The sequence below is a fragment of the Urocampus carinirostris genome, unplaced genomic scaffold, assembly GCF_059441175.1.
Source record: "Urocampus carinirostris isolate Australia breed hairy pipefish unplaced genomic scaffold, RoL_Ucar_1.0 HiC_scaffold_40, whole genome shotgun sequence".
Classification (NCBI taxonomy): Eukaryota; Metazoa; Chordata; class Actinopteri; order Syngnathiformes; family Syngnathidae; genus Urocampus; species Urocampus carinirostris.
In genome coordinates, this window is record NW_028283147.1 from 13 (window position 1) to 25,607 (window position 25,595).

At 40.2% G+C, this 25,595-nt stretch overlaps 1 protein-coding gene across 7 annotated transcripts in view; it reads right to left on the reverse strand.

Annotated features, from left to right (window-relative positions):
- Positions 1–23,168: 23,168 nt before the first annotated feature.
- Positions 23,169–25,595, reverse strand: part of LOC148345619 (uncharacterized) — a 46,164-nt gene continuing 43,737 nt past the window's right edge. For 2 of the 7 annotated variants that reach the window (XM_088325881.1, XM_088325880.1), the window contains exon 6: positions 24,736–25,591. In XM_088325881.1, coding sequence (XP_088182007.1) covers positions 25,283–25,591 — 309 coding nt within the window. In that variant the 3' untranslated portion in view covers positions 24,736–25,282. Of the gene's footprint in view, positions 23,469–24,735; positions 25,592–25,595 lie in introns of those variants that run through there. The other 5 variants (XR_015848579.1, XR_015848578.1, XR_015848577.1 and 2 more) reach the window with 5 other exon arrangements.

The window sequence follows — 25,595 nt, forward strand, 5'->3', positions numbered from 1 at the left end:
TTTTTTCACCAAATCTGCACTAAATATAGAAAATTCAGAAGATTTCCAACCCAGGAAAGCAAGAATCATGATTCTAGCATGCATGGTTCAAAAGTTATTGTCATTATTAAATGATTGCTTTTTCGGACGTTTCAGGCGCAGATACGCGTAAAAGAGAGCTTTTGAGCCTGCAAGTCACACTTGTATGAAAACTTGCATAACTCAAAAAGTTGAGCTTTTTTCACCAAATCTGCACTAAATATAGAAAATTCAGAAGATTTCCAACCCAGGAAAGCAAGAATTATGATTCTAGCATGCATGGTTCAAAAGTTATTGTCATTATTAAATGATTGCTTTTTTGGACGTTTCAGGCGCAGATAAGCTTAAAAGAGAGCTTTACAGCCTGCAAGTCACACATGTATGAAAACTTGTATAACTCAAAAAGTTGAGCTTTTTTCACCAAATCTGCACTAAATATAGAAAATTCAGAAGATTTCCAACCCAGGAAAGCAAGAATTATGATTCTAGCATGCATGGTTCAAAAGTTATTGTCATTATTAAATGATTGCTTTTTTGGAGGTTTCAGGCGCAGATAAGCTTAAAAGAGAGCTTTTCAGCCTGCAAGTCACACATGTATGAAAACTTGCATAACTCAAAAAGTTGAGCTTTTTTCACCAAATCTGCACTTAATATAGAAAATTCAGAAGATTTCCAACCCAGGAAAGCAAGAATCATGATTCTAGCATGCATGGTTCAAAAGTTATTGTCATTATTAAATGATTGCTTTTTCGGACGTTTCAGGCGCAGATACGCGTAAAACAGAGCTTTTGAGCCTGCAAGTCACACTTGTATGAAAACTTGCATAACTCAAAAAGTTGAGCTTTTTTCACCAAATCTGCACTAAATATAGAAAATTCAGAATATTTCCAACCCAGGAAAGCAAGAATCATGATTCTAGCATGCATGGTTCAAAAGTTATTGTCATTATTAAATGATTGCTTTTTTGGACGTTTCAGGCGCAGATACGCGTAAAAGAGAGCTTTTCAGCCTGCAAGTCACACTTGTATGAAAACTTACAAAACTCAAAAAGTTGAGCTTTTTTCACCAAATCTGCACTAAATATAGAAAATTCAGATGATTTCCAACCCAGGAAAGCAAGAATCATGATTCTAGCATGCATGGTTCAAAAGTTATTTTCATTATTAAATGATTTCTTTTTCGGACGTTTCAGGCGCAGATACGCGTAAAAGAGAGTTTTTGAGCCTGCAAGTCACACTTGTATGAAAACTTCCATAACTCAAAAAGTTGAGCTTTTTTCACCAAATCTGCACTAAATATAGAAAATTCAGAAGATTTCCAACCCAGGAAAGCAAGAATCATGATTCTAGCATGCATGGTTCAAAAGTTATTGTCATTATTAAATGATTGCTTTTTTGGACGTTTCAGGCGCAGATAAGCTTAAAAGAGCTTTTCAGCCTGCAAGTCACACATGTATGAAAACTTGCATAACTCAAAAAGTTGAGCTTTTTTCACCAAATCTGCACTAAATATAGAAAATTCAGAAGATTTCCAACCCAGGAAAGCAAGAATTATGATTCTAGCATGCATGGTTCAAAAGTTATTGTCATTATTAAATGATTGCTTTTTCGGACGTTTCAGGCGCAGATAAGCTTAAAAGAGAGCTTTTCAGCCTGCAAGTCACACTTGTATAAAAACTTGCATAACTAAAAAAGTTGAGCTTTTATCACCGAATCTGCACTAAATATAGAAAATTCAGAAGATTTCCAACCCAGGAAAATAAGAATTATGCTTCTAGCATGCATGGTTCAAAAGTTATTGTCATTATTAAATGATTGCTTTTTCGGACGTTTCAGACGCAGATAAGCTTAAAAGAGAGCTTTTCAGCCTGCAAGTCACACTTGTATGAAAACTTGCATAACTCAAAAAGTTGAGCTTTTTTTCACCAAATCTGCACTAAATATAGAAAATTCAGAAGATTTCCAACCCTGGAAAGCAAGAATTATGATTCTAGCATGCATGGTTCAAAAGTTATTGTCATTATTAAATTATTGCTTTTTCGGACGTTTCAGGCGCAGATAAGCTTAAAAGAGAGCTTTTCAGCCTGCAATCACACTTGTATGAAAACTTGCATAACTCAAAAAGTTGAGCTTTTTCACCAAATCTGCACTAAATATAGAAAATTCAGAAGATTTCCAACCCAGGAAAGCAAGAATTATGATTCTAGCATGCATGGTTCAAAAGTTATTGTCATTATTAAATGATTGCTTTTTCGGACGTTTCAGGCGCAGATACGCGTAAAAAAGAGCTTTTCAGCCTGCAAGTCACACTTGTATGAAAACTTACATAACTCAAAAAGTTGAGCTTTTTTCACCAAATCTGCACTAAATATAGAAAATTCAGAAGATTTCCAACCCAGGAAAGCAAGAATTATGATTCTAGCATGCATGGTTCAAAAGTTATTGTCATTATTAAATGATTGCTTTTTTGGACGTTACAGGTGCAGATAGGCGTAAAAGAGAACTTTTCAGCCTGCAAGTCACACTTGTATGAAAACTTGCATAACTCAAAAAGTTGAGCTTTTTTCACCAAATCTGCACTAAATATAGAAAATTCAGAAGATTTCCAACCCAGGAAAGCAAGAATTATGATTTTAGCATGCATGGTTCAAAAGGTATTGTCGTTATTAAATGATTGCTTTATCAGACGTTTCAGGCGCTGATAAGCTTAAAAGAGAGCTTTTCAGCCTGCAAGTCACACTTGTATGAAAACTTGCATAACTCAAAAAGTTGAGCTTTTTTCACCAAATCTGCACTAAATATAGAAAATTCAGAAGATTTCCAACCCAGGAAAGCAAGAATCATGATTCTAGCATGCATGGTTCAAAAGTTATTGTCGTTATTAAATGATTGCTTTTTCGGACGTTTCAGGCGCAGATAATCTTAAAAGAGAGCTTTTCAGCCTGCAAGTCACACTTGTATGAAAACTTGCATAACTAAAAAAGTTGAGCTTTTATCACCGAATCTGCACTAAATATAGAAAATTCAGAATATTTCCAACCCAGGAAAGCAAGAATCATGATTCTAGCATGCATGGTTCAAAAGTTATTGTCATTATTAAATGATTGCTTTTTCGGACGTTTCAGGCGCAGATACGTGTAAAACAGAGCTTTTGAGCCTGCAAGTCACACTTGTATGAAAACTTGCATAACTCAAAAAGTTGAGCTTTTTTCACCAAATCTGCACTAAATATAGAAAATTCAGAAGATTTCCAACCCAGGAAAGCAAGAATCATGATTCTAGCATGCATCGTTCAAAAGTTATTGCCATTATTAAATGATTGCTTTTTCGGACGTTTCAGGCGCAGATACGCGTAAAAGAGAGCTTTTGAGCCTGCCAATCACACTTGTATGAAAACTTGCATAACTCAAAAAGTTGAGCTTTTTTCACCAAATCTGCACTAAATATAGAAAATTCAGAAGATTTCCAACCCAGGAAAGCAAGAATCATGATTCTAGCATGCATGGTTCAAAAGTTATTGCCATTATTAAATGATTGCTTTTTCGGACGTTTCAGGCGCAGATACGCGTAAAAGAGAGCTTTTGAGCCTGCAAGTCACACCTGTATGAAAACTTGCATAACTCAAAAAGTTGAGCTTTTTTCACCAAATCTGCACTTAATATAGAAAATTCAGAAGATTTCCAACCCAGGAAAGCAAGAATCATGATTCTAGCATGCATGGTTCAAAAGTTATTGTCATTATTAAATGATTGCTTTTTCGGACGTTTCAGGCGCAGATACGCGTAAAAGAGAGCTTTTGACCCTGCAAGTCACACTTGTATGAAAACTTGCATAACTCAAAAAGTTGAGCTTTTTTCACCAAATCTGCACTAAATATAGAAAATTCAGAAGATTTCCAACCCAGGAAAGCAAGAATCATGATTCTAGCATGCATGGTTCAAAAGTTATTGTCATTATTAAATGATTGCTTTTTCGGACGTTTCAGGCGCAGATACGCGTAAAAGAGAGCTTTTGAGCCTGCAAGTCACACTTGTATGAAAACTTGCATAACTCAAAAAGTTGAGCTTTTTTCACCAAATCTGCATTAAATATAGAAAATTCAGAAGATTTCCAACCCAGGAAAGCAAGAATTATGATTCTAGCATGCATGGTTCAAAAGTTATTGTCATTATTAAATGATTGCTTTTTCGGACGTTTCAGGCGCAGATACGCGTAAAAGAGAGCTTTTCAGCCTGCAAGTCACACTTGTATGAAAACTTACATAACTCAAAAAGTTGAGCTTTTTTCACCAAATCTGCACTAAATATAGAAAATTCAGATGATTTCCAACCCAGGAAAGCAAGAATTATGATTCTAGCATGCATGGTTCAAAAGTTATTGTCATTATTAAATGATTGCTTTTTTTGGACGTTTCAGGTGCAGATACGCGTAAAAGAGAACTTTTCAGCCTGCGAGTCACACTTGTATGAAAACTTGCATAACTCAAAAAGTTGAGCTTTTTTCACCAAATCTGCACTAAATATAGAAAATTCAGAAGATTTCCAAACCAGGAAAGCAGGAATTATGATTTTAGCATGCATGGTTCAAAAGTTATTGTCGTTATTAAATGATTGCTTTATCGGACGTTTCAGGCGCAGATAAGCTTAAAAGAGAGCTTTTCAGCCTGCAAGTCACACTTGTATGAAAACTTGCATAACTCAAAAAGTTGAGCTTTTTTCACAAAATCTGCACTAAATATGGAAAATTCAGAAGATTTACAACCCAGGAAAGCAAGAATCATGATTCTAGCATGCATGGTTCAAAAGTTATTTTCATTATTAAATGATTTCTTTTTCGGACGTTTCAGGCGCAGATACGCGTAAAAGAGAGTTTTTGAGCCTGCAAGTCACACTTGTATGAAAACTTGCATAACTCAAAAAGTTGAGCTTTTTTCACCAAATCTGCACTAAATATAGAAAATTCAGAAGATTTCCAACCCAGGAAAGCAAGAATTATGATTCTAGCATGCATGGTTCAAAAGTTATTGTCATTATTAAATGATTGCTTTTTCGGACGTTTCAGGCGCAGATAAGCTTAAAAGAGAGCTTTTCAGCCTGCAAGTCACACTTGTATGAAAACTTGCATAACTCAAAAAGTTGAGCATTTTTCACCAAATCTGCACTAAATATAGAAAATTCAGAAGATTTCCAACCCTGGAAAGCAGGAATTATGATTCTAGCATGCATGGTTCAAAAGTTATTGTCATTATTAAATGATTGCTTTTTCGGACGTTTCAGGCGCAGATAAGCTTAAAAAAGAGCTTTTCAGCCTGCAAGTCACACTTGTATGAAAACTTGCATAACTCAAAAAGTTGAGCTTTTTCACCAAATCTGCAAAAATATAGAAAATTCAGAAGATTTCCAACCCAAAGAAGCAAGAATTATGATTCTAGCATGCATGGTTCAAAAGTTATTGTCATTATTAAATGATTGCTTTTTCGGACGTTTCAGGCGCAGATACGCGTAAAAAAGAGCTTTTCAGCCTGCAAGTCACACTTGTATGAAAACTTACATAACTCAAAAAGTTGAGCTTTTTTTCACCAAATCTGCACTAAATATAGAAAATTCTGAAGATTTCCAACCCAGGAAAGCAAGAATTATGATTCTAGCATGCATGGTTCAAAAGTTATTGTCATTATTAAATGATTGCTTTTTTGGACGTTACAGGTGCAGATAGGTGTAAAAGAGAACTTTTCAGCCTGCAAGTCACACTTGTATGAAAACTTGCATAACTCAAAAAGTTGAGCTTTTTTCACCAAATCTGCACTAAATATAGAAAATTCAGAAGATTTCCAACCCAGGAAAGCAAGAATTATGATTTTAGCATGCATGGTTCAAAAGGTATTGTCGTTATTAAATGATTGCTTTATCGGACGTTTCAGGCGCTGATAAGCTTAAAAGAGAGCTTTTCAGCCTGCAAGTCACACTTGTATGAAAACTTGCATAACTCAAAAAGTTGAGCTTTTTTCACCAAATCTGCACTAAATATAGAAAATTCAGAAAATTTCCAACCCAGGAAAGCAAGAATCATGATTCTAGCATGCATGGTTCAAAAGTTATTGTCATTATTAAATGATTGCTTTTTTGGACGTTTCAGGCGCAGATAAGCTTAAAAGAGAGCTTTTCAGCCTGCAAGTCACACATGTATGAAAACTTGCATAACTCAAAAAGTTGAGCTTTTTTCACCAAATCTGCACCAAATATAGAAAATTCAGAAGATTTCCAACCCAGGAAAGCAAGAATTATGATTCTAGCATGCATGGTTCAAAAGTTATTGTCATTATTAAATGATTGCTTTTTCGGATGTTTCAGGCGCAGATAAGCTTAAAAGAGAGCTTTTCAGCCTGCAAGTCACACTTGTATAAAAACTTGCATAACTAAAAAAGTTGAGCTTTTATCACCGAATCTGCACTAAATATAGAAAATTCAGAAGATTTCCAACCCAGGAAAGCAAGAATTATGCTTCTAGCATGCATGGTTCAAAAGTTATTGTCATTATTAAATGATTGCTTTTTCGGACGTTTCAGACGCAGATAAGCTTAAAAGAGAGCTTTTCAGCCTGCAAGTCACACTTGTATGAAAACTTGCATAACTCAAAAAGTTGAGCTTTTTTCACCAAATCTGCACTAAATATAGAAAATTCAGAAGATTTCCAACCCTGGAAAGCAGGAATTATGATTCTAGCATGCATGGTTCAAAAGTTATTGTCATTATTAAATGATTGCTTTTTCGGACGTTTCAGGCGCAGATAAGCTTAAAAGAGAGCTTTTCAGCCTGCAAGTCACACTTGTATGAAAACTTGCATAACTCAAAAAGTTGAGCTTTTTCACCAAATCTGCACTAAATATAGAAAATTCAGAAGATTTCCAACCCAGGAAAGCAAGAATTATGATTCTAGCATGCATGGTTCAAAAGTTATTGTCATTATTAAATGATTGCTTTTTCTGACGTTTCAGGCGCAGATACGCGTAAAAAAGAGCTTTTCAGCCTGCAAGTCACACTTGTATGAAAACTTACATAACTCAAAAAGTTGAGCTTTTTTCACCAAATCTGCACTAAATATAGAAAATTCAGAAGATTTCCAACCCAGGAAAGCAAGAATTATGATTCTAGCATGCATGGTTCAAAAGTTATTGTCATTATTAAATGATTGCTTTTTTGGACGTTACAGGTGCAGATAGGCGTAAAAGAGAACTTTTCAGCCTGCAAGTCACACTTGTATGAAAACTTGCATAACTCAAAAAGTTGAGCTTTTTTCACCAAATCTGCACTAAATATAGAAAATTCAGAAGATTTCCAACCCAGGAAAGCAAGAATTATGATTTTAGCATGCATGGTTCAAAAGGTATTGTCGTTATTAAATGATTGCTTTATCGGACGTTTCAGGCGCTGATAAGCTTAAAAGAGAGCTTTTCAGCCTGCAAGTCACACTTGTATGAAAACTTGCATAACTCAAAGAGTTGAGCTTTTTTCACCAAATCTGCACTAAATATAGAAAATTCAGAAGATTTCCAACCCAGGAAAGCAAGAATTATGCTTCTAGCATGCATGGTTCAAAAGTTATTGTCATTATTAAATGATTGCTTTTTCGGACGTTTCAGACGCAGATAAGCTTAAAAGAGAGCTTTTCAGCCTGCAAGTCACACTTGTATGAAAACTTGCATAACTCAAAAAGTTGAGCTTTTTTTCACCAAATCTGCACTAAATATAGAAAATTCAGAAGATTTCCAACCCAGGAAAGCAAGAATTATGATTCTAGCATGCATGGTTCAAAAGTTATTGTCATTATCAAATGATTGCTTTTTCGGACGTTTCAGGCGCAGATAAGCTTAAAAGAAAGCTTTTCAGCCTGCAAGTCACACTTGTATGAAAACTTGCATAACTCAAAAAGTTGAGCTTTTTCACCAAATCTGCACTAAATATAGAAAATTCAGAAGATTTCCAACCCAGGAAAGCAAGAATTATGATTCTAGCATGCATGGTTCAAAAGTTATTGTCATTATTAAATGATTGCTTTTTCGGACGTTTCAGGCGCAGATAAGCTTAAAAGAGAGCTTTTCAGCTTGCAAGTCACACTTGTATGAAAACTTGCATAACTCAAAAAGTTATATTAATTATAATGACTCAAATTGTATTTAATTTGTGCCCACAGAACCCTTAAAAGCAGCCAAGTTTTGACAGAATTTAAAGGGACAGAGTGTGAAAAAACTTGAGACACATTCAACTCCATTGTCTCAAAGCATTTTTCTAATGTGAGCTGCAGTACCACAATATCGCCACCGGAGGGCCCTCGTTAAATAGGCGCCCATTCATTTCCAATGGCTCAATGTATTTACAACGGGAGCTGCAGTACGGCAAAAATCACACAAGATGGCACTCAACTCAAAAAGACAACACCGTCAAATAGGTGCCAATTCATATGTATCGGAGCATTTGTATCAGAAAAGTCAATGCTTTGTCAGCCATAAAGAGACAGTGTTTAAATTTAAAAAAAAAGTCTTTTTATTTACATTGAATCATAAGGTTTTGTTTTTACTATTGCATGAAGAACAGTTGAAACAGCCACGTTTTGTCAAAAATTAAAGGCACAGTGAGTGAAAAAACGTGAAACCCATTTAATGACTTTGGCTCAAAGCGTTTTTTCAAATTTCAGGTTGCAGTGCCTCAGAAATGCCCCTGCTTGCCTCGACATAAAGGGACAATGTTTAGATAAAAAGAAGTAATTTTACGTAAATTGACTCTGAGCATTTTTAATTGCAGCCCTCAGATCCGTTGAAAACACTCAAGTTTAATCAGAACTTAAAGGGACAGTCCAAAAAAACTTGAGAAACATTCAACTCAATTTTCTTAAAGTGTTTCTGTGAGCTGCAGTACCGCAAAAACGCCACCGGAGGGAACTCGTTAAATAGACACCCATTCATTTCCAAAGGCACAATGTATTTACAATAGGACCTGCAGTACGGGAAAAATCCCACAAGATGGCAATCAACCCGAAAGTACAACACCGTTAAGGTGCCAATTCATTTCTATCGGGGGATTTTGAAAAAAAGTCACAACGGTTACAAAGTTATCGTCATTATTAAATGATTATATTTTAAAACATTTTAGGCTGAGAAACGCATAATAAAGCAGTATTTAGTTTGCCAGTCACATTTTTTTAAAAGTTGCATAACTAAAAAGTTGAACTTTTTACACCATTCCTGCACAGAATATATAAAATTCACAAGTTTTCCAACCCGGGAAAGCAAGTTCAATGATTCTAGCTTGTACGGTTACAAAGTTATTGTCATTATAAATGATGTTATTTTTGGAGATTCAAGCTGAAAAACGCATTATAAAGAGGTATTTAGGATGCCAGTCACACATTATTAAAAGTTTGCATAACGAAAAAAGTTAAAATTTTCCACCATTCCTGCACTAAATTGTGAATATGCTTGATGGCTGTGTTTTGCTGCTGTTGGTGTCAGTGGATTTGTTCAGACCGAGGACAATCGACTTTGGCCTGGACGAATCTATTGACACTAACAAAGATGTTGTATAATGAAATTGTGAATATGTTTGATTTTCGAGAAGGTTTGTTCAAACCTCACTTTGTGTTTGCTGTTAAAAACGTAATATTGGAATATAATATTGTGAATGTGCTTAATTGCTGTTGAGATTGTCATGATTGTTTTCTGTTTTTAGTGTCAATAAATTTGTTCAAACCAAAAAAATTCCTGCACTAAATATATACCATTTTCAGGTTTTCCTACCCAGGAAAGCAAGTTTTATGATTCTGGCATGTATGGTTACAAAGTTGTTGTCATTATTAAATGATGTTATTTTCGAAGTTTCAAGCTGAGAAACGCATAATAAAGCGGTATTTAGGATGCCAGACACACTTTTTTAAAAGTTTGCATAAGGAAAAGAGTTGAAATTTTCCACCATCCCTGCACTAAATACATACAATTCACAAGTTTTCCGGGAAAGCAAGATTTATGATTTTAGTATGTATGGTTACAAAGTTATTGTCATTATTAAATTATTGTTTCTTTGAGCGTTTCAGGCTGAGAAATGCATAATAAAACATCCACAAGTGGCGGGCAAACACCAGCCTGGGGTTCGGCCCACTAGTCCCCAAACACAAGCCGGGAAAACATCCACTCGTGGCGGGCACCAGTCCCCAAACTCAAGACCCGGTGCTCGGCCCACTTGTCCCCAAACACAAGCCAGGTCTACATCCACTAGTGGCGGGCACAAGTCCCCAAACACAAGCCCCGGAGTTCGGCCGACAAGTTCCCAAACACAAGCCGGGAACATCCACTATTGGCGGGCACAAGAGTGTTATCCATAAAGGGACACCGTGTGAACAAACCTGAGTCCCATGAAATTATATTGACTCAAATTGTATTTAATTTGTGCCCACAGAACCCTTAAAAGCAGCCAAGTTTTGACAGAATGTAAAGGGACAGTGTGTGAAAAAACTTGAGACACATTCAACTCCATTGTCTCAAAGCATTTTTCTAATGTGAGCTGCAGTACCACAATATCGCACCCGGAGGGCCCTCGTTAAATAGGCGCCCATTCATTTCCAATGGCTCAATGTATTTACAACGGGAGCTGCAGTACGGCAAAAATCCCACAAGATGGCACTCAACTCAAAAGTGCAACACCGTCAAATAGGTGCCAATTCATATGTATGGGAGCATTTGTATCAGAAAAGTCAATGCTTTGTCAGCCATAAAGAGACAGTGTTTAAATTGAAAAAAAGGCTTTTTATTTACATTGAATCATAAGGTTTTGTTTTTACTATTGCATGAAGAACGGTTGAAACAGCCACGTTTTGTCAAAAATTAAAGGCACAGTGAGTGAAAAAACGTGAAACCCATTTAATGACTTTGGCTCAAAGCGTTTTTTCAAATTTCAGGTTGCAGTGCCTCAGAAATGCCCCTGCTTGCCTCGACATAAAGGGACAATGTGTATATAAAAAGAAGTAATTTTACGTAAATTGACTCTGAGCATTTTTAATTGCAGCCCTCAGATCCGTTGAAAACAGTCAAGTTTAGTCGGAACTTAAAGGGACAGTCCGAAAAAACTTGAGAAACATTCAACTCAATTTTCTTAAAGTGTTTCTGTGAGCTGCAGTACCGCAAAAACGCCACCGGAGGAAACTCGTTAAATAGACACCCATTCATTTCCAAAGGCACAATGTGTTTTCAATAGGACCTGCAGTACGGGAAAAATCCCACAAGATGGCACTCAACCCGAAAGTACAACACCGTTAGCGTGCCAATTCATTTCTATCGGGGGATTTTGAAAAAAAGTCACAACGTTTACAAAGTTATCGTCATTATTAAATGATGATATTTTAAAACATTTTAGGCTGAGAAACGCATAATAAAGCAGTATTTAGTTTGCCAGTCACATTTTTTTAAATTTGCATAATTAAAAAGTTGAACTTTTTACACCATTCCTGCACAGAATATATAAAATTCACAAGTTTTCCAACCCGGGAAAGCAAGTTCAATGATTCTAGCTTGTACGGTTACAAAGTTATCGTCATTGTTAAATGATGTTATTTTTGGAGTTTCAAGCTGAAAAACGCATTATAAAGAGGTATTTCGGATGCCAGTAACACTTTTTTAAAAGTTTGCATAACTAAAAAAGTTAAAATTTTCCACCATTCCTGCACTAAATATATACCATTTTCAGGTTTTCCTACCCAGGAAAGCAAGTTTTATGATTGTGGCATGTATGGTTACAAAGTTGTTGTCATTATTAAATGATGTTATTTTCGAAGTTTCAAGCTGAGAAACGCATAATAAAGCGGTATTTAGGATGCCAGACACACTTTTTTAAAAGTTTGCATAACTAAAAGAGTAGAAATTTTCCACCATTCCTGCACTAAATATATACAATTCACAAGTTTTCTAACCCGGGAAAGCAAGATTTATGATTCTAGTATGTATGGTTACAAAGTTATTGTCATTATTAAATGATTGTTTCTGTGAGCGTTTCAGGCTGAGAATTGCATAATAAAACATCCACTGGTGGCAGGCACAAGTCCTCAAACACCAGCCCGGGGTTCGGCCCACTAGTCCCCAAACACAAGCCGGGAAAACATCCACTGGTGGCGGGCACCAGTCCCCAAACTCAAGACCCGGTGCTCGGCCCACTCGTCCCCAAACACAAGCCAGGTCTACATTCACTAGTGGCGGGCACAAGTCCGCAAACACAAGCTCCGGAGTTCGGCCGACAAGTTCCCAAACACAAGCCGGGAACATCCACTATTGGCGGGCACAAGGGTGTTATCCATAAAGGGACACCGTGTGAACAAACCTGAGTCCCATGAAATTATATTGACTCAAATTGTATTTAATTTGTGCCCACAGAACCCTTAAAAGCAGCCAAGTTTTGTCAGAATTTAAAGGGACAGTGTGTGAAAAAACTTGAGACACATTCAACTCCATTGTCTCAAAGCATTTTTCTAATGTGAGCTGCAGCACCGCAATATCGCCACCGGAAGGCCCTCGTTAAATAGGCGCCCATTCTTTTCCAACGGCTCAATGTATTTACAACGGGAGCTGCAGTACGGCAAAAATCCCACAAGATGGCACTCAACCCAAAAGTGCAACACTGTTAAATAGGTGCCAATTCATTTGTATGGGAGAATTTGTATCAGAAAAGTCAATGCTTTGTCAGCCATAAAGAGACAATGTTTAAATTGAAAAAAGTATTTTTATTTAAATTGACTCATAGGGTTTTGTTTTTATTACTGCCTGCAGAACAGTTGAAACAGCCAAGTTTTGTCAAAAATTAAAGGCACAGTGAGTGGAAAAACGTGAAACCCATTTAATGACTTTGGCTCAAAGCGTTTTTTCAAATTTCAGGTTGCAGTGCCTCAGAAATGCCCCTGCTTGCCTCGACATAAAGGGACAATGTGTATATAAAAAGAAGTAATTTTACGTAAATTGACTCTGAGCATTTTTAATTGCAGCCCTCAGATCCGTTGAAAACAGTCAAGTTTAGTCGGAACTTAAAGGGACAGTCCGAAAAAACTTGAGAAACATTCAACTCAATTTTCTTAAAGTGTTTCTGTGAGCTGCAGTACCGCAAAAACGCCACCGGAGGAAACTCGTTAAATAGACACCCATTCATTTCCAAAGGCACAATGTGTTTTCAATAGGACCTGCAGTACGGGAAAAATCCCACAAGATGGCACTCAACCCGAAAGTACAACACCGTTAGCGTGCCAATTCATTTCTATCGGGGGATTTTGAAAAAAAGTCACAACGTTTACAAAGTTATCGTCATTATTAAATGATGATATTTTAAAACATTTTAGGCTGAGAAACGCATAATAAAGCAGTATTTAGTTTGCCAGTCACATTTTTTTAAATTTGCATAATTAAAAAGTTGAACTTTTTACACCATTCCTGCACAGAATATATAAAATTCACAAGTTTTCCAACCCGGGAAAGCAAGTTCAATGATTCTAGCTTGTACGGTTACAAAGTTATCGTCATTGTTAAATGATGTTATTTTTGGAGTTTCAAGCTGAAAAACGCATTATAAAGAGGTATTTCGGATGCCAGTAACACTTTTTTAAAAGTTTGCATAACTAAAAAAGTTAAAATTTTCCACCATTCCTGCACTAAATATATACCATTTTCAGGTTTTCCTACCCAGGAAAGCAAGTTTTATGATTGTGGCATGTATGGTTACAAAGTTGTTGTCATTATTAAATGATGTTATTTTCGAAGTTTCAAGCTGAGAAACGCATAATAAAGCGGTATTTAGGATGCCAGACACACTTTTTTAAAAGTTTGCATAACTAAAAGAGTAGAAATTTTCCACCATTCCTGCACTAAATATATACAATTCACAAGTTTTCTAACCCGGGAAAGCAAGATTTATGATTCTAGTATGTATGGTTACAAAGTTATTGTCATTATTAAATGATTGTTTCTGTGAGCGTTTCAGGCTGAGAATTGCATAATAAAACATCCACTGGTGGCAGGCACAAGTCCTCAAACACCAGCCCGGGGTTCGGCCCACTAGTCCCCAAACACAAGCCGGGAAAACATCCACTGGTGGCGGGCACCAGTCCCCAAACTCAAGACCCGGTGCTCGGCCCACTCGTCCCCAAACACAAGCCAGGTCTACATTCACTAGTGGCGGGCACAAGTCCGCAAACACAAGCTCCGGAGTTCGGCCGACAAGTTCCCAAACACAAGCCGGGAACATCCACTATTGGCGGGCACAAGGGTGTTATCCATAAAGGGACACCGTGTGAACAAACCTGAGTCCCATGAAATTATATTGACTCAAATTGTATTTAATTTGTGCCCACAGAACCCTTAAAAGCAGCCAAGTTTTGTCAGAATTTAAAGGGACAGTGTGTGAAAAAACTTGAGACACATTCAACTCCATTGTCTCAAAGCATTTTTCTAATGTGAGCTGCAGCACCGCAATATCGCCACCGGAAGGCCCTCGTTAAATAGGCGCCCATTCTTTTCCAACGGCTCAATGTATTTACAACGGGAGCTGCAGTACGGCAAAAATCCCACAAGATGGCACTCAACCCAAAAGTGCAACACTGTTAAATAGGTGCCAATTCATTTGTATGGGAGAATTTGTATCAGAAAAGTCAATGCTTTGTCAGCCATAAAGAGACAATGTTTAAATTGAAAAAAGTATTTTTATTTAAATTGACTCATAGGGTTTTGTTTTTATTACTGCCTGCAGAACAGTTGAAACAGCCAAGTTTTGTCAAAAATTAAAGGCACAGTGAGTGGAAAAACGTGAAACCCATTTAATGACTTTGGCTCAAAGCGTTTTTTCAAATTTCAGGTTGCAGTGCCTCAGAAATGCCCCTGCTTGCCTCGGACATAAAGGGACAATCTGTAAATAAAAAGAAGTAATTTTACGTAAATTGACTCTAAGCATTTTTAATTGCAGCCCTCGGAACCGTTGAAAACAGTCACGTTTAGTCAGAACTTAAAGGGACAGTGTGAAAAAACTTGAGACACATTCAACTCCATTGTCTTAAAGTGTTTCTGTGAGCGGCAGTACCGCAAAAACGCCACCGGAGGGCACTCGTTAAGACGCCCATCCATTTCAAAGGCTCAATGTATTTACAATCAGACCTGCAGTACGGGAAAAATCCCACAAGATGGCACTCAACCCGAAAGTACAGAAAAGTCAATGCTTTGTCAGCCAAAAGGTGATTACCTTTTTGAAATATTTTAAAGGGACAGTGTGTAATATTTACTGCTTGGTGGAAACACCTGTTGGTCTGGAGAGAGATGGACGGGCGCGCTCAGGCTGCACTTACCCAAGACAGAACATAGTCAACTCAAGTCATGTTTGTTTGTATAACCCTTGATCTATGATGATAAGGAGTCTCAAAGAGCTGCACAGACCACCGATTATTGCAAACCAGACTATTACGACACCATCCCCTGATCTAAAACCTACATGAGGGCAAGGAAAAACTCAAAAATAAAGAAACCTTGAGAAGATACTGCACATGAGGTAATCCCCCTTCCAGGATGACCAGGCCGCAATGGATGTTGCAATAACAAATAATACACTGAAGTTGTCAACAGGATAAAAAGGTCATTCATAAACTAGAGAATAGAATTGTGTGTTTAAAACTAGATTTAAACAGTTCCACTGAGGTTGCAGGCCGAATCTCAGGAAATGATGCAATGGTGTGCTTAAGGGACTCACTCACCAAACGAGTGGTACAAAAAATATGTCTAATATATATATTCCCTACTTTTTGACTTTCCTTGAGAAATGCTGAAAGAAAATAGGTGTTTTTTTGCTCCCATTCCTTCTACGTAGTTTGTAGTCTTCCTGGGACTCATTTCTGTCTGCACTACACATGACAGCAACATCTAGGGGACAGGACCAGTGGTGTCACGAGACGGAGTGGAGTGGAAGGAATGATCGGACCAGAACGGAGGCAGGAGGCAGGAAGGGAGAACTCAATTGCGTAACGATCCAAAAGTTTTATTTAACAAAATAAAAGTTGTGCAAAACTCTGGGACATGACGAAAAAAACAGTTGATTCTTCCAACTCAACTAAACAGGACAAGGCATAACAGAACGGACAATGTTTTAAACTAAAACAGGACAAGGCATAACAGACCGGGAGTGTGTATATGTAATGAGCCCGCACCCGCAAAGCCCACAATCAAGCCTTAAATAGCAGACACTCGATTAGTTGAACTGCTTCAGCTGGGCCCAGGGGGCGGGGCAGACCGGTCGCCAAGGCGACCATGACAGAGCCCCCCCTTTAAGGGACAGCTCCCGAGGTCCCAAAAAGAAAAAAAAAATTACTACCTCGCGCCCCGGAATGGTTCGACGCTCACGATTGGGGCAACCCCGCTCCCTCCTCCGAACACGCAGGAACGGGGAGAGGCAGGCGCCATCTGCGTCGGGCGGATCGGAATCGGCGCTCGGCAGGGGGGGTCCGGCGGGCAAACTGGACAGGCGAAAACAGACAGACAAACAAGGGAGTCGAACAGGCAGGCAGGCCGGAGAGTCGAACAGGCAGGCAGACCGGAGAGTCGAACAGGCAGGCAGGCCGCGGAGTCGGAGTCGGACTGGCAGGCAGCAGAGACGGAGTCGGACTGGCAGGCAGCAGAGTCGGAGTCGGACTGGCAGGCAGCAGAGTCGGAGTCGGACTGGCAGGCGGCAGAGTCGGAGTCGGACTGGCAGGCGGCAGAGTCGGAGTCGGACTGGCAGGCGGCAGAGTCGGAGTCGGACTGGCAGGCGTCGGAGTCGGACTGGCAGGCCGCGGAGTCGGAGTCGGACTGGCAGGCCGCGGAGTCGGAGTTGGACTGGCAGGCCGCGGAGTCGGAGTCGGACTGGCAGGCCACGGAGTCGGAGTCGGACTGGCAGGCCGCGGAGTCGGAGTCGTACTGGCACGCAGGGGAGACGGAATAGCAGGCAATCGGCACGGGAGTCGGGCAGGCAGGCATGAGAGTCGAACAGGCAGGCGTCAATTCTTCCCGGGACCCCATTCGAGGCACAGCAATGGCCACGACGGGCGGGCCGTGGTTCGAACGGGCAGGGAAGGTTACCTCTGCTTGCCAAACGGCGTCCTCCAGCTCTCCCCAAATCGCGCAGGGATCGTTCGCTGAGTTCAAATGTTGGCGGGCTCATTCTGTCACGAGACGGAGTGGAGTGGAAGGAATGATCGGACCAGAACGGAGGCAGGAGGCAGGAAGGGAGAACTCAATTGCGTAACGATCCAAAAGTTTTATTTAACAAAATAAAAGTTGTCCAAAACTCTGGGACATGACGAAAAAAACAGTTGATTCTTCCAACCCAACTAAACAGGACAAGGCATAACAGAACGGACAATGTTTTAAACTAAAACAGGACAAGGCATAACAGACCGGGAGTGTGTATATGTAATGAGCCCGCACCCGCAAAGCCCACAATCCAGCCTTAAATAGCAGACACTCGATTAGTTGAACTGCTTCAGCTGGGCCCAGGGGGCGGGGCAGACCGGTCGCCAAGGCGACCATGACAAGTGGAATGTTTAATCAGCGCAGTTTTTTTTTTTTAGAGGCGGCACAGCAAGTGGGCGGTTAGCGTACAACCCACAGTGCGGAGATTTAGGGTTCAAGTCCAGGTGCCGCGGGGTTTGCATATTCTCCCTAGGCACTCTGGTTTCCCATATTCCAAAGACATGCATGCATAGTTAGTTCGCCGGTCCAAATTGTCCCTAGATGTAAATGAGTGAGTGAGTTTCTTGATTCTGTGACATGCAATTTGGCTAGCCATCAGTTCATAGTTTTCTCTGCCCACTACTAAAAGATAGTTGGGGGGGGTTCGAGCACCCCAGCAACCCTGGTACTTTTGAGTCACTTTTGAGAACTGTTATGCACTCTACAGTAAAGCTTATTATGCTGAAATAAGCTTCATAATAGAGGGCATAACAGTTTAAATACAAGCGATTTGAATAGAAAAAGGCAAAATAAACATGTTACCTGCTCAAAAGTGTATTGTATACGGTGTGCATTACCGTTCGATTACATTCACAACAAACACAAAGACGGAATGCTTTAAGTTGTATTACATTCCCAACAAATGCAAGACAAAGAGGTTTTGGTTATATATTCGCCACTACATTCCCGAAAAGTGATATAAAAGTGAGATAAAACGAGGTAAAAATGGATATGGTAGCGAGAGGATGCAAATCTCGGCAGGGATGCATTTCTCGGCATAACACTGGCTCATATGGCCTATTAGATGTGACCGCTCCGGCGCACTGGCCTCTTAGATGCGGGTCTCACGCGACCGCCCTATAATATGAAAACTATTCTGCGTATTAGATTTTTTTTTTAAAGCAAGAATACAACCGAATTGTAAAAACAAAACAGAAATTTAAAAAAAGATTAAACAGTTTGGTAATCACATTTTTCTAAACAAAGCTATCAAACTCAGATAGTTGGGCGTTATTTTAACAGCACTAAATTACTAACACAAATCACATACAAAGCATGTTAAAACAATATTTTAAAAATAACAAATGAAAACGTCCTCACCCTATTAATCCAAAAGAAACACAAGGAACATTTCTCATTTAATTCTCGTGTTTGTTGCAGTGTTTTGTGAATAAAAAAATTGCACTGAGAACTTCAATTTCAATTTTTTTGTGTGGTGGTGATGGGGGGCACCATAAAGCATTTGTGCTTAGGGCACCCAAATGACACTGCTCCTATGAGACTCAGGTCTGAGCATGACCCAGATGTGTCTGCGTTGTTCTACTGACTATTTTGCGATACATCTGTCATATGATTCGATCAATAAATCACATATAAACGATCACCAACCCAACAAATCTAAAAAATAAAGGGAAAACATGAAATGGGGGTGTACCTACGTCGCCTCGACTGCTCCGGGTTTAACCGTCATTTCGATTTACCAAAACCACTTCGTCTTCATTTTTTGGGAATGTAATACAACTTAAACCATTCAGTCTTTGTATTTGTTGGGAATGTAATCGAACAGTAATTTACACCCAAACATGCATTTCAGGTGAATTGGCCGGTCCAAATTGTCCCTAGGTGTGAATGAGCGAATGAGTTGTCTGTCCCTGTGTGCCCTGTGATTGGCTGGCAACCAGTTCAGGGTGTCTCCTGCCCACTGCCCGGAGATGGCTGGCCAAGTAATGTTTTTTGTATATCCCTTAATCATAAGTAGTCTCAAAGGGCTGCAGAGATCAGACTATTGCAAAATACAGACTATCATTGCACCATCTGATTTAAACATCCATTAGGGCAAGGAAAAACTCAAATATCTCAGCATGAGGAAAATGAAGAAACCTTGAGAAGGTACCGCAAATGAGGTAATCCCCCTTCCAGAATGACGAGGCTGTAATGGATGTTGCATTAACAAATTGTCACGTTAATTTTTTTTTATTTAAAAAAAGAAAAGTACAATATATAATGAAGAATAAAAGTTTAAAATAAAAAGGTTGACCGGGTTGCAATGGATGTAGCATTAACAAACAGTACACAGATACTGTCAAAATGGTATATAGGTCATTCTTATAATTTATAATATAAGTGTGTTTTAAGCCTTGTCGAGTCAAGTCAGATTCATTTATAAAGCCCTTAATAATAATAATAATAATAATGCATTTTATTTAAAAGCGCCTTTCAGGCCACCCAAGGACACTGTACAAACAATGAAAAAATACAATTTAAAAAGTTGTAAACGAAATAATAAATAAAAACAGGACATAAAATCATAAAAACAAAGGAAATGGAGAAGCTATGTGTTGTAGGCAGTCCTGAACAGGTGTGTTTTTAGACGGGACTTAAAAGTGGAGAGAGATGTGCAGTTTTGGAGGTCCGGAGGTAGATTATTCCAAAGCTTGGGAGCAGCGCAACTGAAGGCTCTGGCTCCCATGGTGCTCAGGTGGGCAGGGGGCACTGACAGTCGGAGGGAGGACGAGGATCTGAGGGAGCGAGTGGGGACGTGCACCTGGAGAAGGTCGGACAGGTAAGGAGGAGCCAGGTTGTGGATGGCCATATATGTATATAGGATGAGTTTGTAGCTGATGCGATGCTGAACAGGAAGCCAGTGTAGCTGTTGGAGAACGGGGGTGATGTGCTGCTGGGAAGATGTTTTTGTGATGATGCGAGCAGAGGCGTTTTGAACCAGCTGAATTTTATGGAGGGACTTTTGAGGAAGGCCGAAGAGGAGAGCATTGCAGTAGTCAAGGCGGGATGTGACAAGACTGTGGACGAGAATAGCAGTGGTGCGGGGGGTGAGGGAAGGGCGGAGTCTGGTAATATTGCGGAGGTGGAAGTAAGCAGTGCGGGTGATGGTGTTGATATGTGAGTGGAAGGTAAGCATGCTATCCAGGATGACACCCAGACTCTTGACCTGGGGGGAGGGGGACACTAAGGAGCTGTCGATGTTGAGAGAGAAGTTGTTTACTTTGGATAAAGTGGATTTGGTGCCAAGAAGGAGGAATTCAGTTTTATTGGCATTTAATTTAAGAAAGTTTGTTGTGAACCATGATTTGAGTTCGGAAAGGCAAGAGGTGAGGGAGGGAGGTGGGAGTATGGAGTTTGGTTTGCAGGAGAGGTAGAGTTGGGTGTCATCAGCAAAGCAGTGAAATTGGATATTAAATTTGCGGAGGATATGACCAAGAGGCAAGAGGTAGATGATGAAGAGAAGAGGACCTAAGACAGATCCCTGGGGTACACCTGTGGTGACTAGGGAGGGCTTTGAGGTGAAAGATTTCAGCTGGACAAACTGAGTGCGGCCAGTGAGATAGGAATGGAACCAGCTGAGGGGCGTATGAGTGAGACCAATGGAGGAGAGTCTATTGAGGAGGATAGGGTGAGAGATTGTGTCGAAGGCGGCGCTCAAGTCTAGGAGGATGAGGATGGAGACCAAACCGGAGTCAGATGCTATGAGGAGATCATTTACAATACGGATTAGGGCAGTCTCTGTGCTGTGGCGGGGGCGGAAACCAGACTGAAAGGGCTCATAGAGAGAGTGGAGGGACAGGTGCGAGTGGAGTTGAGCAGCAACAGTTTTTTCAAGGATTTTTGAAATAAATGGAAGGTTGGAGATGGGGCGAAGGTTGTCAAAGTTGTTGGGGTCGGCACCATGTTTTTTCAGCGTAGGGGTAACAGCAGCGGTTTTGAAAAGTGATGGGACGATACCAGAAGAGAGTGAGGAGTGGATAATGGCAGATATGAGAGGAAGCAGAGAAGGGAGGCAGGATTTAACAAGGGATGAAGGGAGGGGATCAAGCTGGCAAGTGGTGGGCTTGGATTTGAGTATGAGGTTGGATAATTCAGCAGTCGTGGGTGGAGCAAAACTGGAGAAGAAGTGACAAGCAGAAGGAAATTCAGATGGGGAGGGAGCAGACAGGTTTTGATGGAGTTGGTGGTGAATCTTAAGGATTTTGTGATTGAAGTACTCCATTATGGAGTTGCAGGTTGCTGTGGAGTACAGGTGGAGGGGGAGAGAATTTGGTGGCTGGAGGATTTTGTTCATGACAGAGAAGAGAGTTCTTGAATTTCCTTCGTTGGAAAGGATGAGGCCGGAATAGTAGCTGGATTTGGTTTGTGTAATTTGGTCCTTGTATTTAGCAGTATGGGTAGTGTACATGTCCTTATGGATGGTGAGGCCGGTTTTCTTATAAAGTCGCTCAAGTTGGCGGTTCTTTGATTTCATTGACCGAAGAGCGGGTGTAAACCAGGGGGCAGATGTGGAGAATGAGGCAGTCCTGGTTTTCAGGGGGGCAATAGAATTTAGAATATTTGTGAGGCAGGTATTGTAGTGAGAGGTGAGCTCATCCGGGCTTGAAAGAGCTTCTGGGGGTGGGGAACGGTCAATAATGGAGCAGAGGGTGTCAATGTTGATATTTTTGGTATTACGAAAAGAAATGAGACGGGAGGTTTTGACAGTAGAGAGACAGAGTACGGTGTTAAAAGTGAGGAGGACATGATCAGATTCAGGAAAGACGTTGGAAGTGGGCTTGGAAGTAGAGAGGCCGGAGCAGCAGACCAGGTCCAATGTGTGGCCTTTAATGTGGGTGGGGAAGTCAATAAGGCTGTGTATCCCAAGACTCTCCAGGCAAGATGTAAAGTCTCTGGTGAGTGGCAGGTTGGGATTGTCCATGTGAATATTGAAATCTCCCAATAAAATTAAATTTGGCGAGAGAGTGGATAAATGTGAAATTAAGCTGGAGAATTCATTGATAAAATCACTATGTGGCTTTGGGGGGCGATAAATTGAAGCAATGATGGTTGGCGTGGGTCCTGGGAGCTTAATCACCAGACACTCAAAGGAAGTCAATGCAGTGACAGGTACAGGCAAGACTTTCCACTTCTCACGGTGAATTACCGCGAGACCTCCTCCACGGCCGTTGCCACGGGGACGGCAGATGTAAACAAAGCTGGGGGGGGTGGAGTCATTTAGAGCAGCGAAGTCATTTGTTTGTTGCCAAGTTTCTGTTAAAACGAGGAAGTCGAGTTTTCGTTCGGCAAGGACGTCTTGGATTAGGTGGCCCTTGTTCGTGAGTGAGCGGACGTTCAGCAATCCAAAGTTTACGGCGGATGTGTCATGTTTGACGGCGGCAGTGCTGTTAGCCGACCTAGCTAGGCGGGCTAATGCATGGCAGTTAGCCCTACGGCTGCAGTTTAAGGGAGGGCGTCGAGAAGTGGACCAGGTTGAGGTGATTGAGCCGGGGTTTCTATACTCGACGTGCCTGCGCGATCCGCGGTGAATGTAGCGGCGTCGAGGCAGGCGAGCGATGTCAGGATGGTGGAGCAGCTCCGGTGGCGGGGGCCTCAGTGCAATCCACCGGATCCGGAGAAGATCCGCGATGGAATACTGGAGCAATCCTGTCACTGGATGGTGGCAGAACGACTCCTGACGTTCAGGAATCGGGAATAGTCCAAAAGCGGCGATGTTTTGGCACGCCATGACGAGGGAGAGAGGCCAGTGAAAAAGTAGACTTCGAAAAAGTTTTTGGGAGTGAGAAGCGGCGACATACACGCTAGCGTCCTCTCACCACCGCAAAAATCACAAAAATGTCTCAAAGGACTGTCAGGAACCAGGAACGGAGACGGGAACCCAATTGCGTTAGTTTCTAAGTTTTATTTGAAAAGAGATGTAAGCTGGCACCCACGATCCAGTGATCGTTGATTGTGGGGAGCAGGTCGCTTCGTGATGCGGAAGTCGCACTTCTCTTAGCGGGAGCTGAAGGCTCGCAGCGATTGGACGGACGGCAGTCCCGTGACAGGTAGGCAGAATCAATACGTCTTAGCGGGGAGGTCGATGGCCAGGGCAGGAGAGTAGCTCGTAAACATGGGGCAGAAACAGGTCGGAACCGAAGGCAGGAATCAAAACAGGAGAGTAGTCTTTGGTACTTGCTAATCTGGCAAAACACACAGGAACACAGGAGTACAATCGGACGTCCTTGTCTGGACGCTGACTGGTTAAGAAGTGAACGTCGGCAAATTAGAGAGCGCGCTCCGGCGTGCCAAACGATTGCCACAGGTGTCTTCACTTCGGCAATCATGACAAGGACTGCACAGGATTACAATTACACAACTAGACAATTCCCGCGGCAATTGTAAGAGTTGTGATTGATCTGGAAGATGATCCCGGTATGTATATATAACCCCGGTTGTTAGCATTATGAGTTAGCATAAAGTTTTTAGCTCAGAGAGATGTTTCTGTTATTTTTTACTTGGTTATGTGGGGGGACTCTGCCCCCCCACACCGGTACTGGCAAGTTCATTTGAGATGGGCCCACAACCGTTAGCAACAAGGATATGCCTTGTGGAGGTCTAAAAAACACATTCATGGTAAAAACCATAGTAATAACACTGTTATTACACTTTAAAAACTTTTGAAATATACATGTTCAAATAGAATGGGCCGTTCGATTTTAATTGGCCCATCCGGAATGCATTGAGCCCATTCAATTTGCTGAGTCGTTAGCATGTTAGCATTAGAATAATTTTGCAGCATGAAGAAGTTAGCATTTAGCCTTTAGCATCACTTTTTAGCATGTATCCGTTAACATAACTCATCAAATGAGGCCATTAGCATAATTTTTAAATATTAATTCGTTACAATATTGCCATTACCAAAATCTTTTTGCATGAAGTTAGCATTTAGCCGTTAGAATCACTCTTTAGCAGTTACCCATTAACATAACTCGTCAACACTGCAAAAACTGCCTCTAAAAAAACAAGAAAATCTAGCCACTATTGCAGGAAATTTACTTGTTTCAAGCAAAATTATCTGCCAGTGCAGCAAGAAAATCCGACTCATAAAGTTTTCTTGAAACAAGAAAAAAAAAAAAAGAAAATAAGATACCTAAAAATGTTATTATATGCAGTAATACTATTAAGTGTACTTGTCAAGTTTTTTTTTTGTCTCATTTTAAGATATTTGTGCTTGTTTTGGAGAATTATTGTTTAGAAACAAACTGGGTTTAAGCCAGGATTGCTCAAAAGTAGTTAGCATGAAGGTTACAACAAGATCAATATTCTTGTATTAAGTTGAAAATAAATTAGAAAATGGGTCAAAAACAAGATACATTTGCTTGTAATAAGTAATAAAAATCTTAGGCGAGGAAGTCTTGTTTCAAGAAATTCTCTACGTTTCGATATACTATACAAATGCAAAAATAGTTTTAATGTGAAAATTACCATTTTATTGGCAAACCACAAACCTTTGTCATTATCACAAAACACAATTGACATACCAGTAACAAAAATACTCATTTTCTTGACAAGATCTTGAAACGTTTGTTGGCGAACTGTAAATCTGTGGGGGTCAGATGCATCGACATTTCGTTCTGTATACACGTGTACTAGAATGACAATAAAGTAGATCTGAATCTGAATCTAAATCAAAGTTATCACTTACACATGTATCAGTGAACTGTCAAACAGACAACACATTTTTTTGCCTACAGAATATAGAGTGCAAGTTACCAATTTCTAAAAGAGAACTGCAAACATTCTTTTTTGTCTAATTTTAAGAACATCAGTTGGGTTGTTTTTTTTTAAATCAATGCTTAAACTCAAAACAAGGCAATTAAAACACACACTTACAGGGAGACTGAGAGGCCAAAGCGTAAGGGGTCACAAATGTTTATAACAGAAAAAGTTCTCAAAGTACGTCCATGGATGGGTGTGTGGGTGTGTTCCCGAGGGGAGGCAGCATTATACAAAGTTATGCAAAAAAGGCCATCCAATCACTTCTTGCTCGTTTGAAAGCTGGTGTGGCATCTTTGTCATGGATTGAGTCCCCCAGGACCTCAGTTTGTAGAAGGGAAAGAACAGAGGCCACACATTTAGGGTAGGTCATATTTAATACATAATAGTATGCAATTATGTAGAATACTGCATCCCCTAGGTACCTTTTGGGTGATGGGATTGCTTCGGTTCCAAGGCAGAGAAAGGAGTCGAGATTTTCATCCACCAAAAGGAGTGGTGTGGTGAGTGGCCTTCTGTTCAGGAACGTCTCGGGGTCCTCTGTGGGCTTA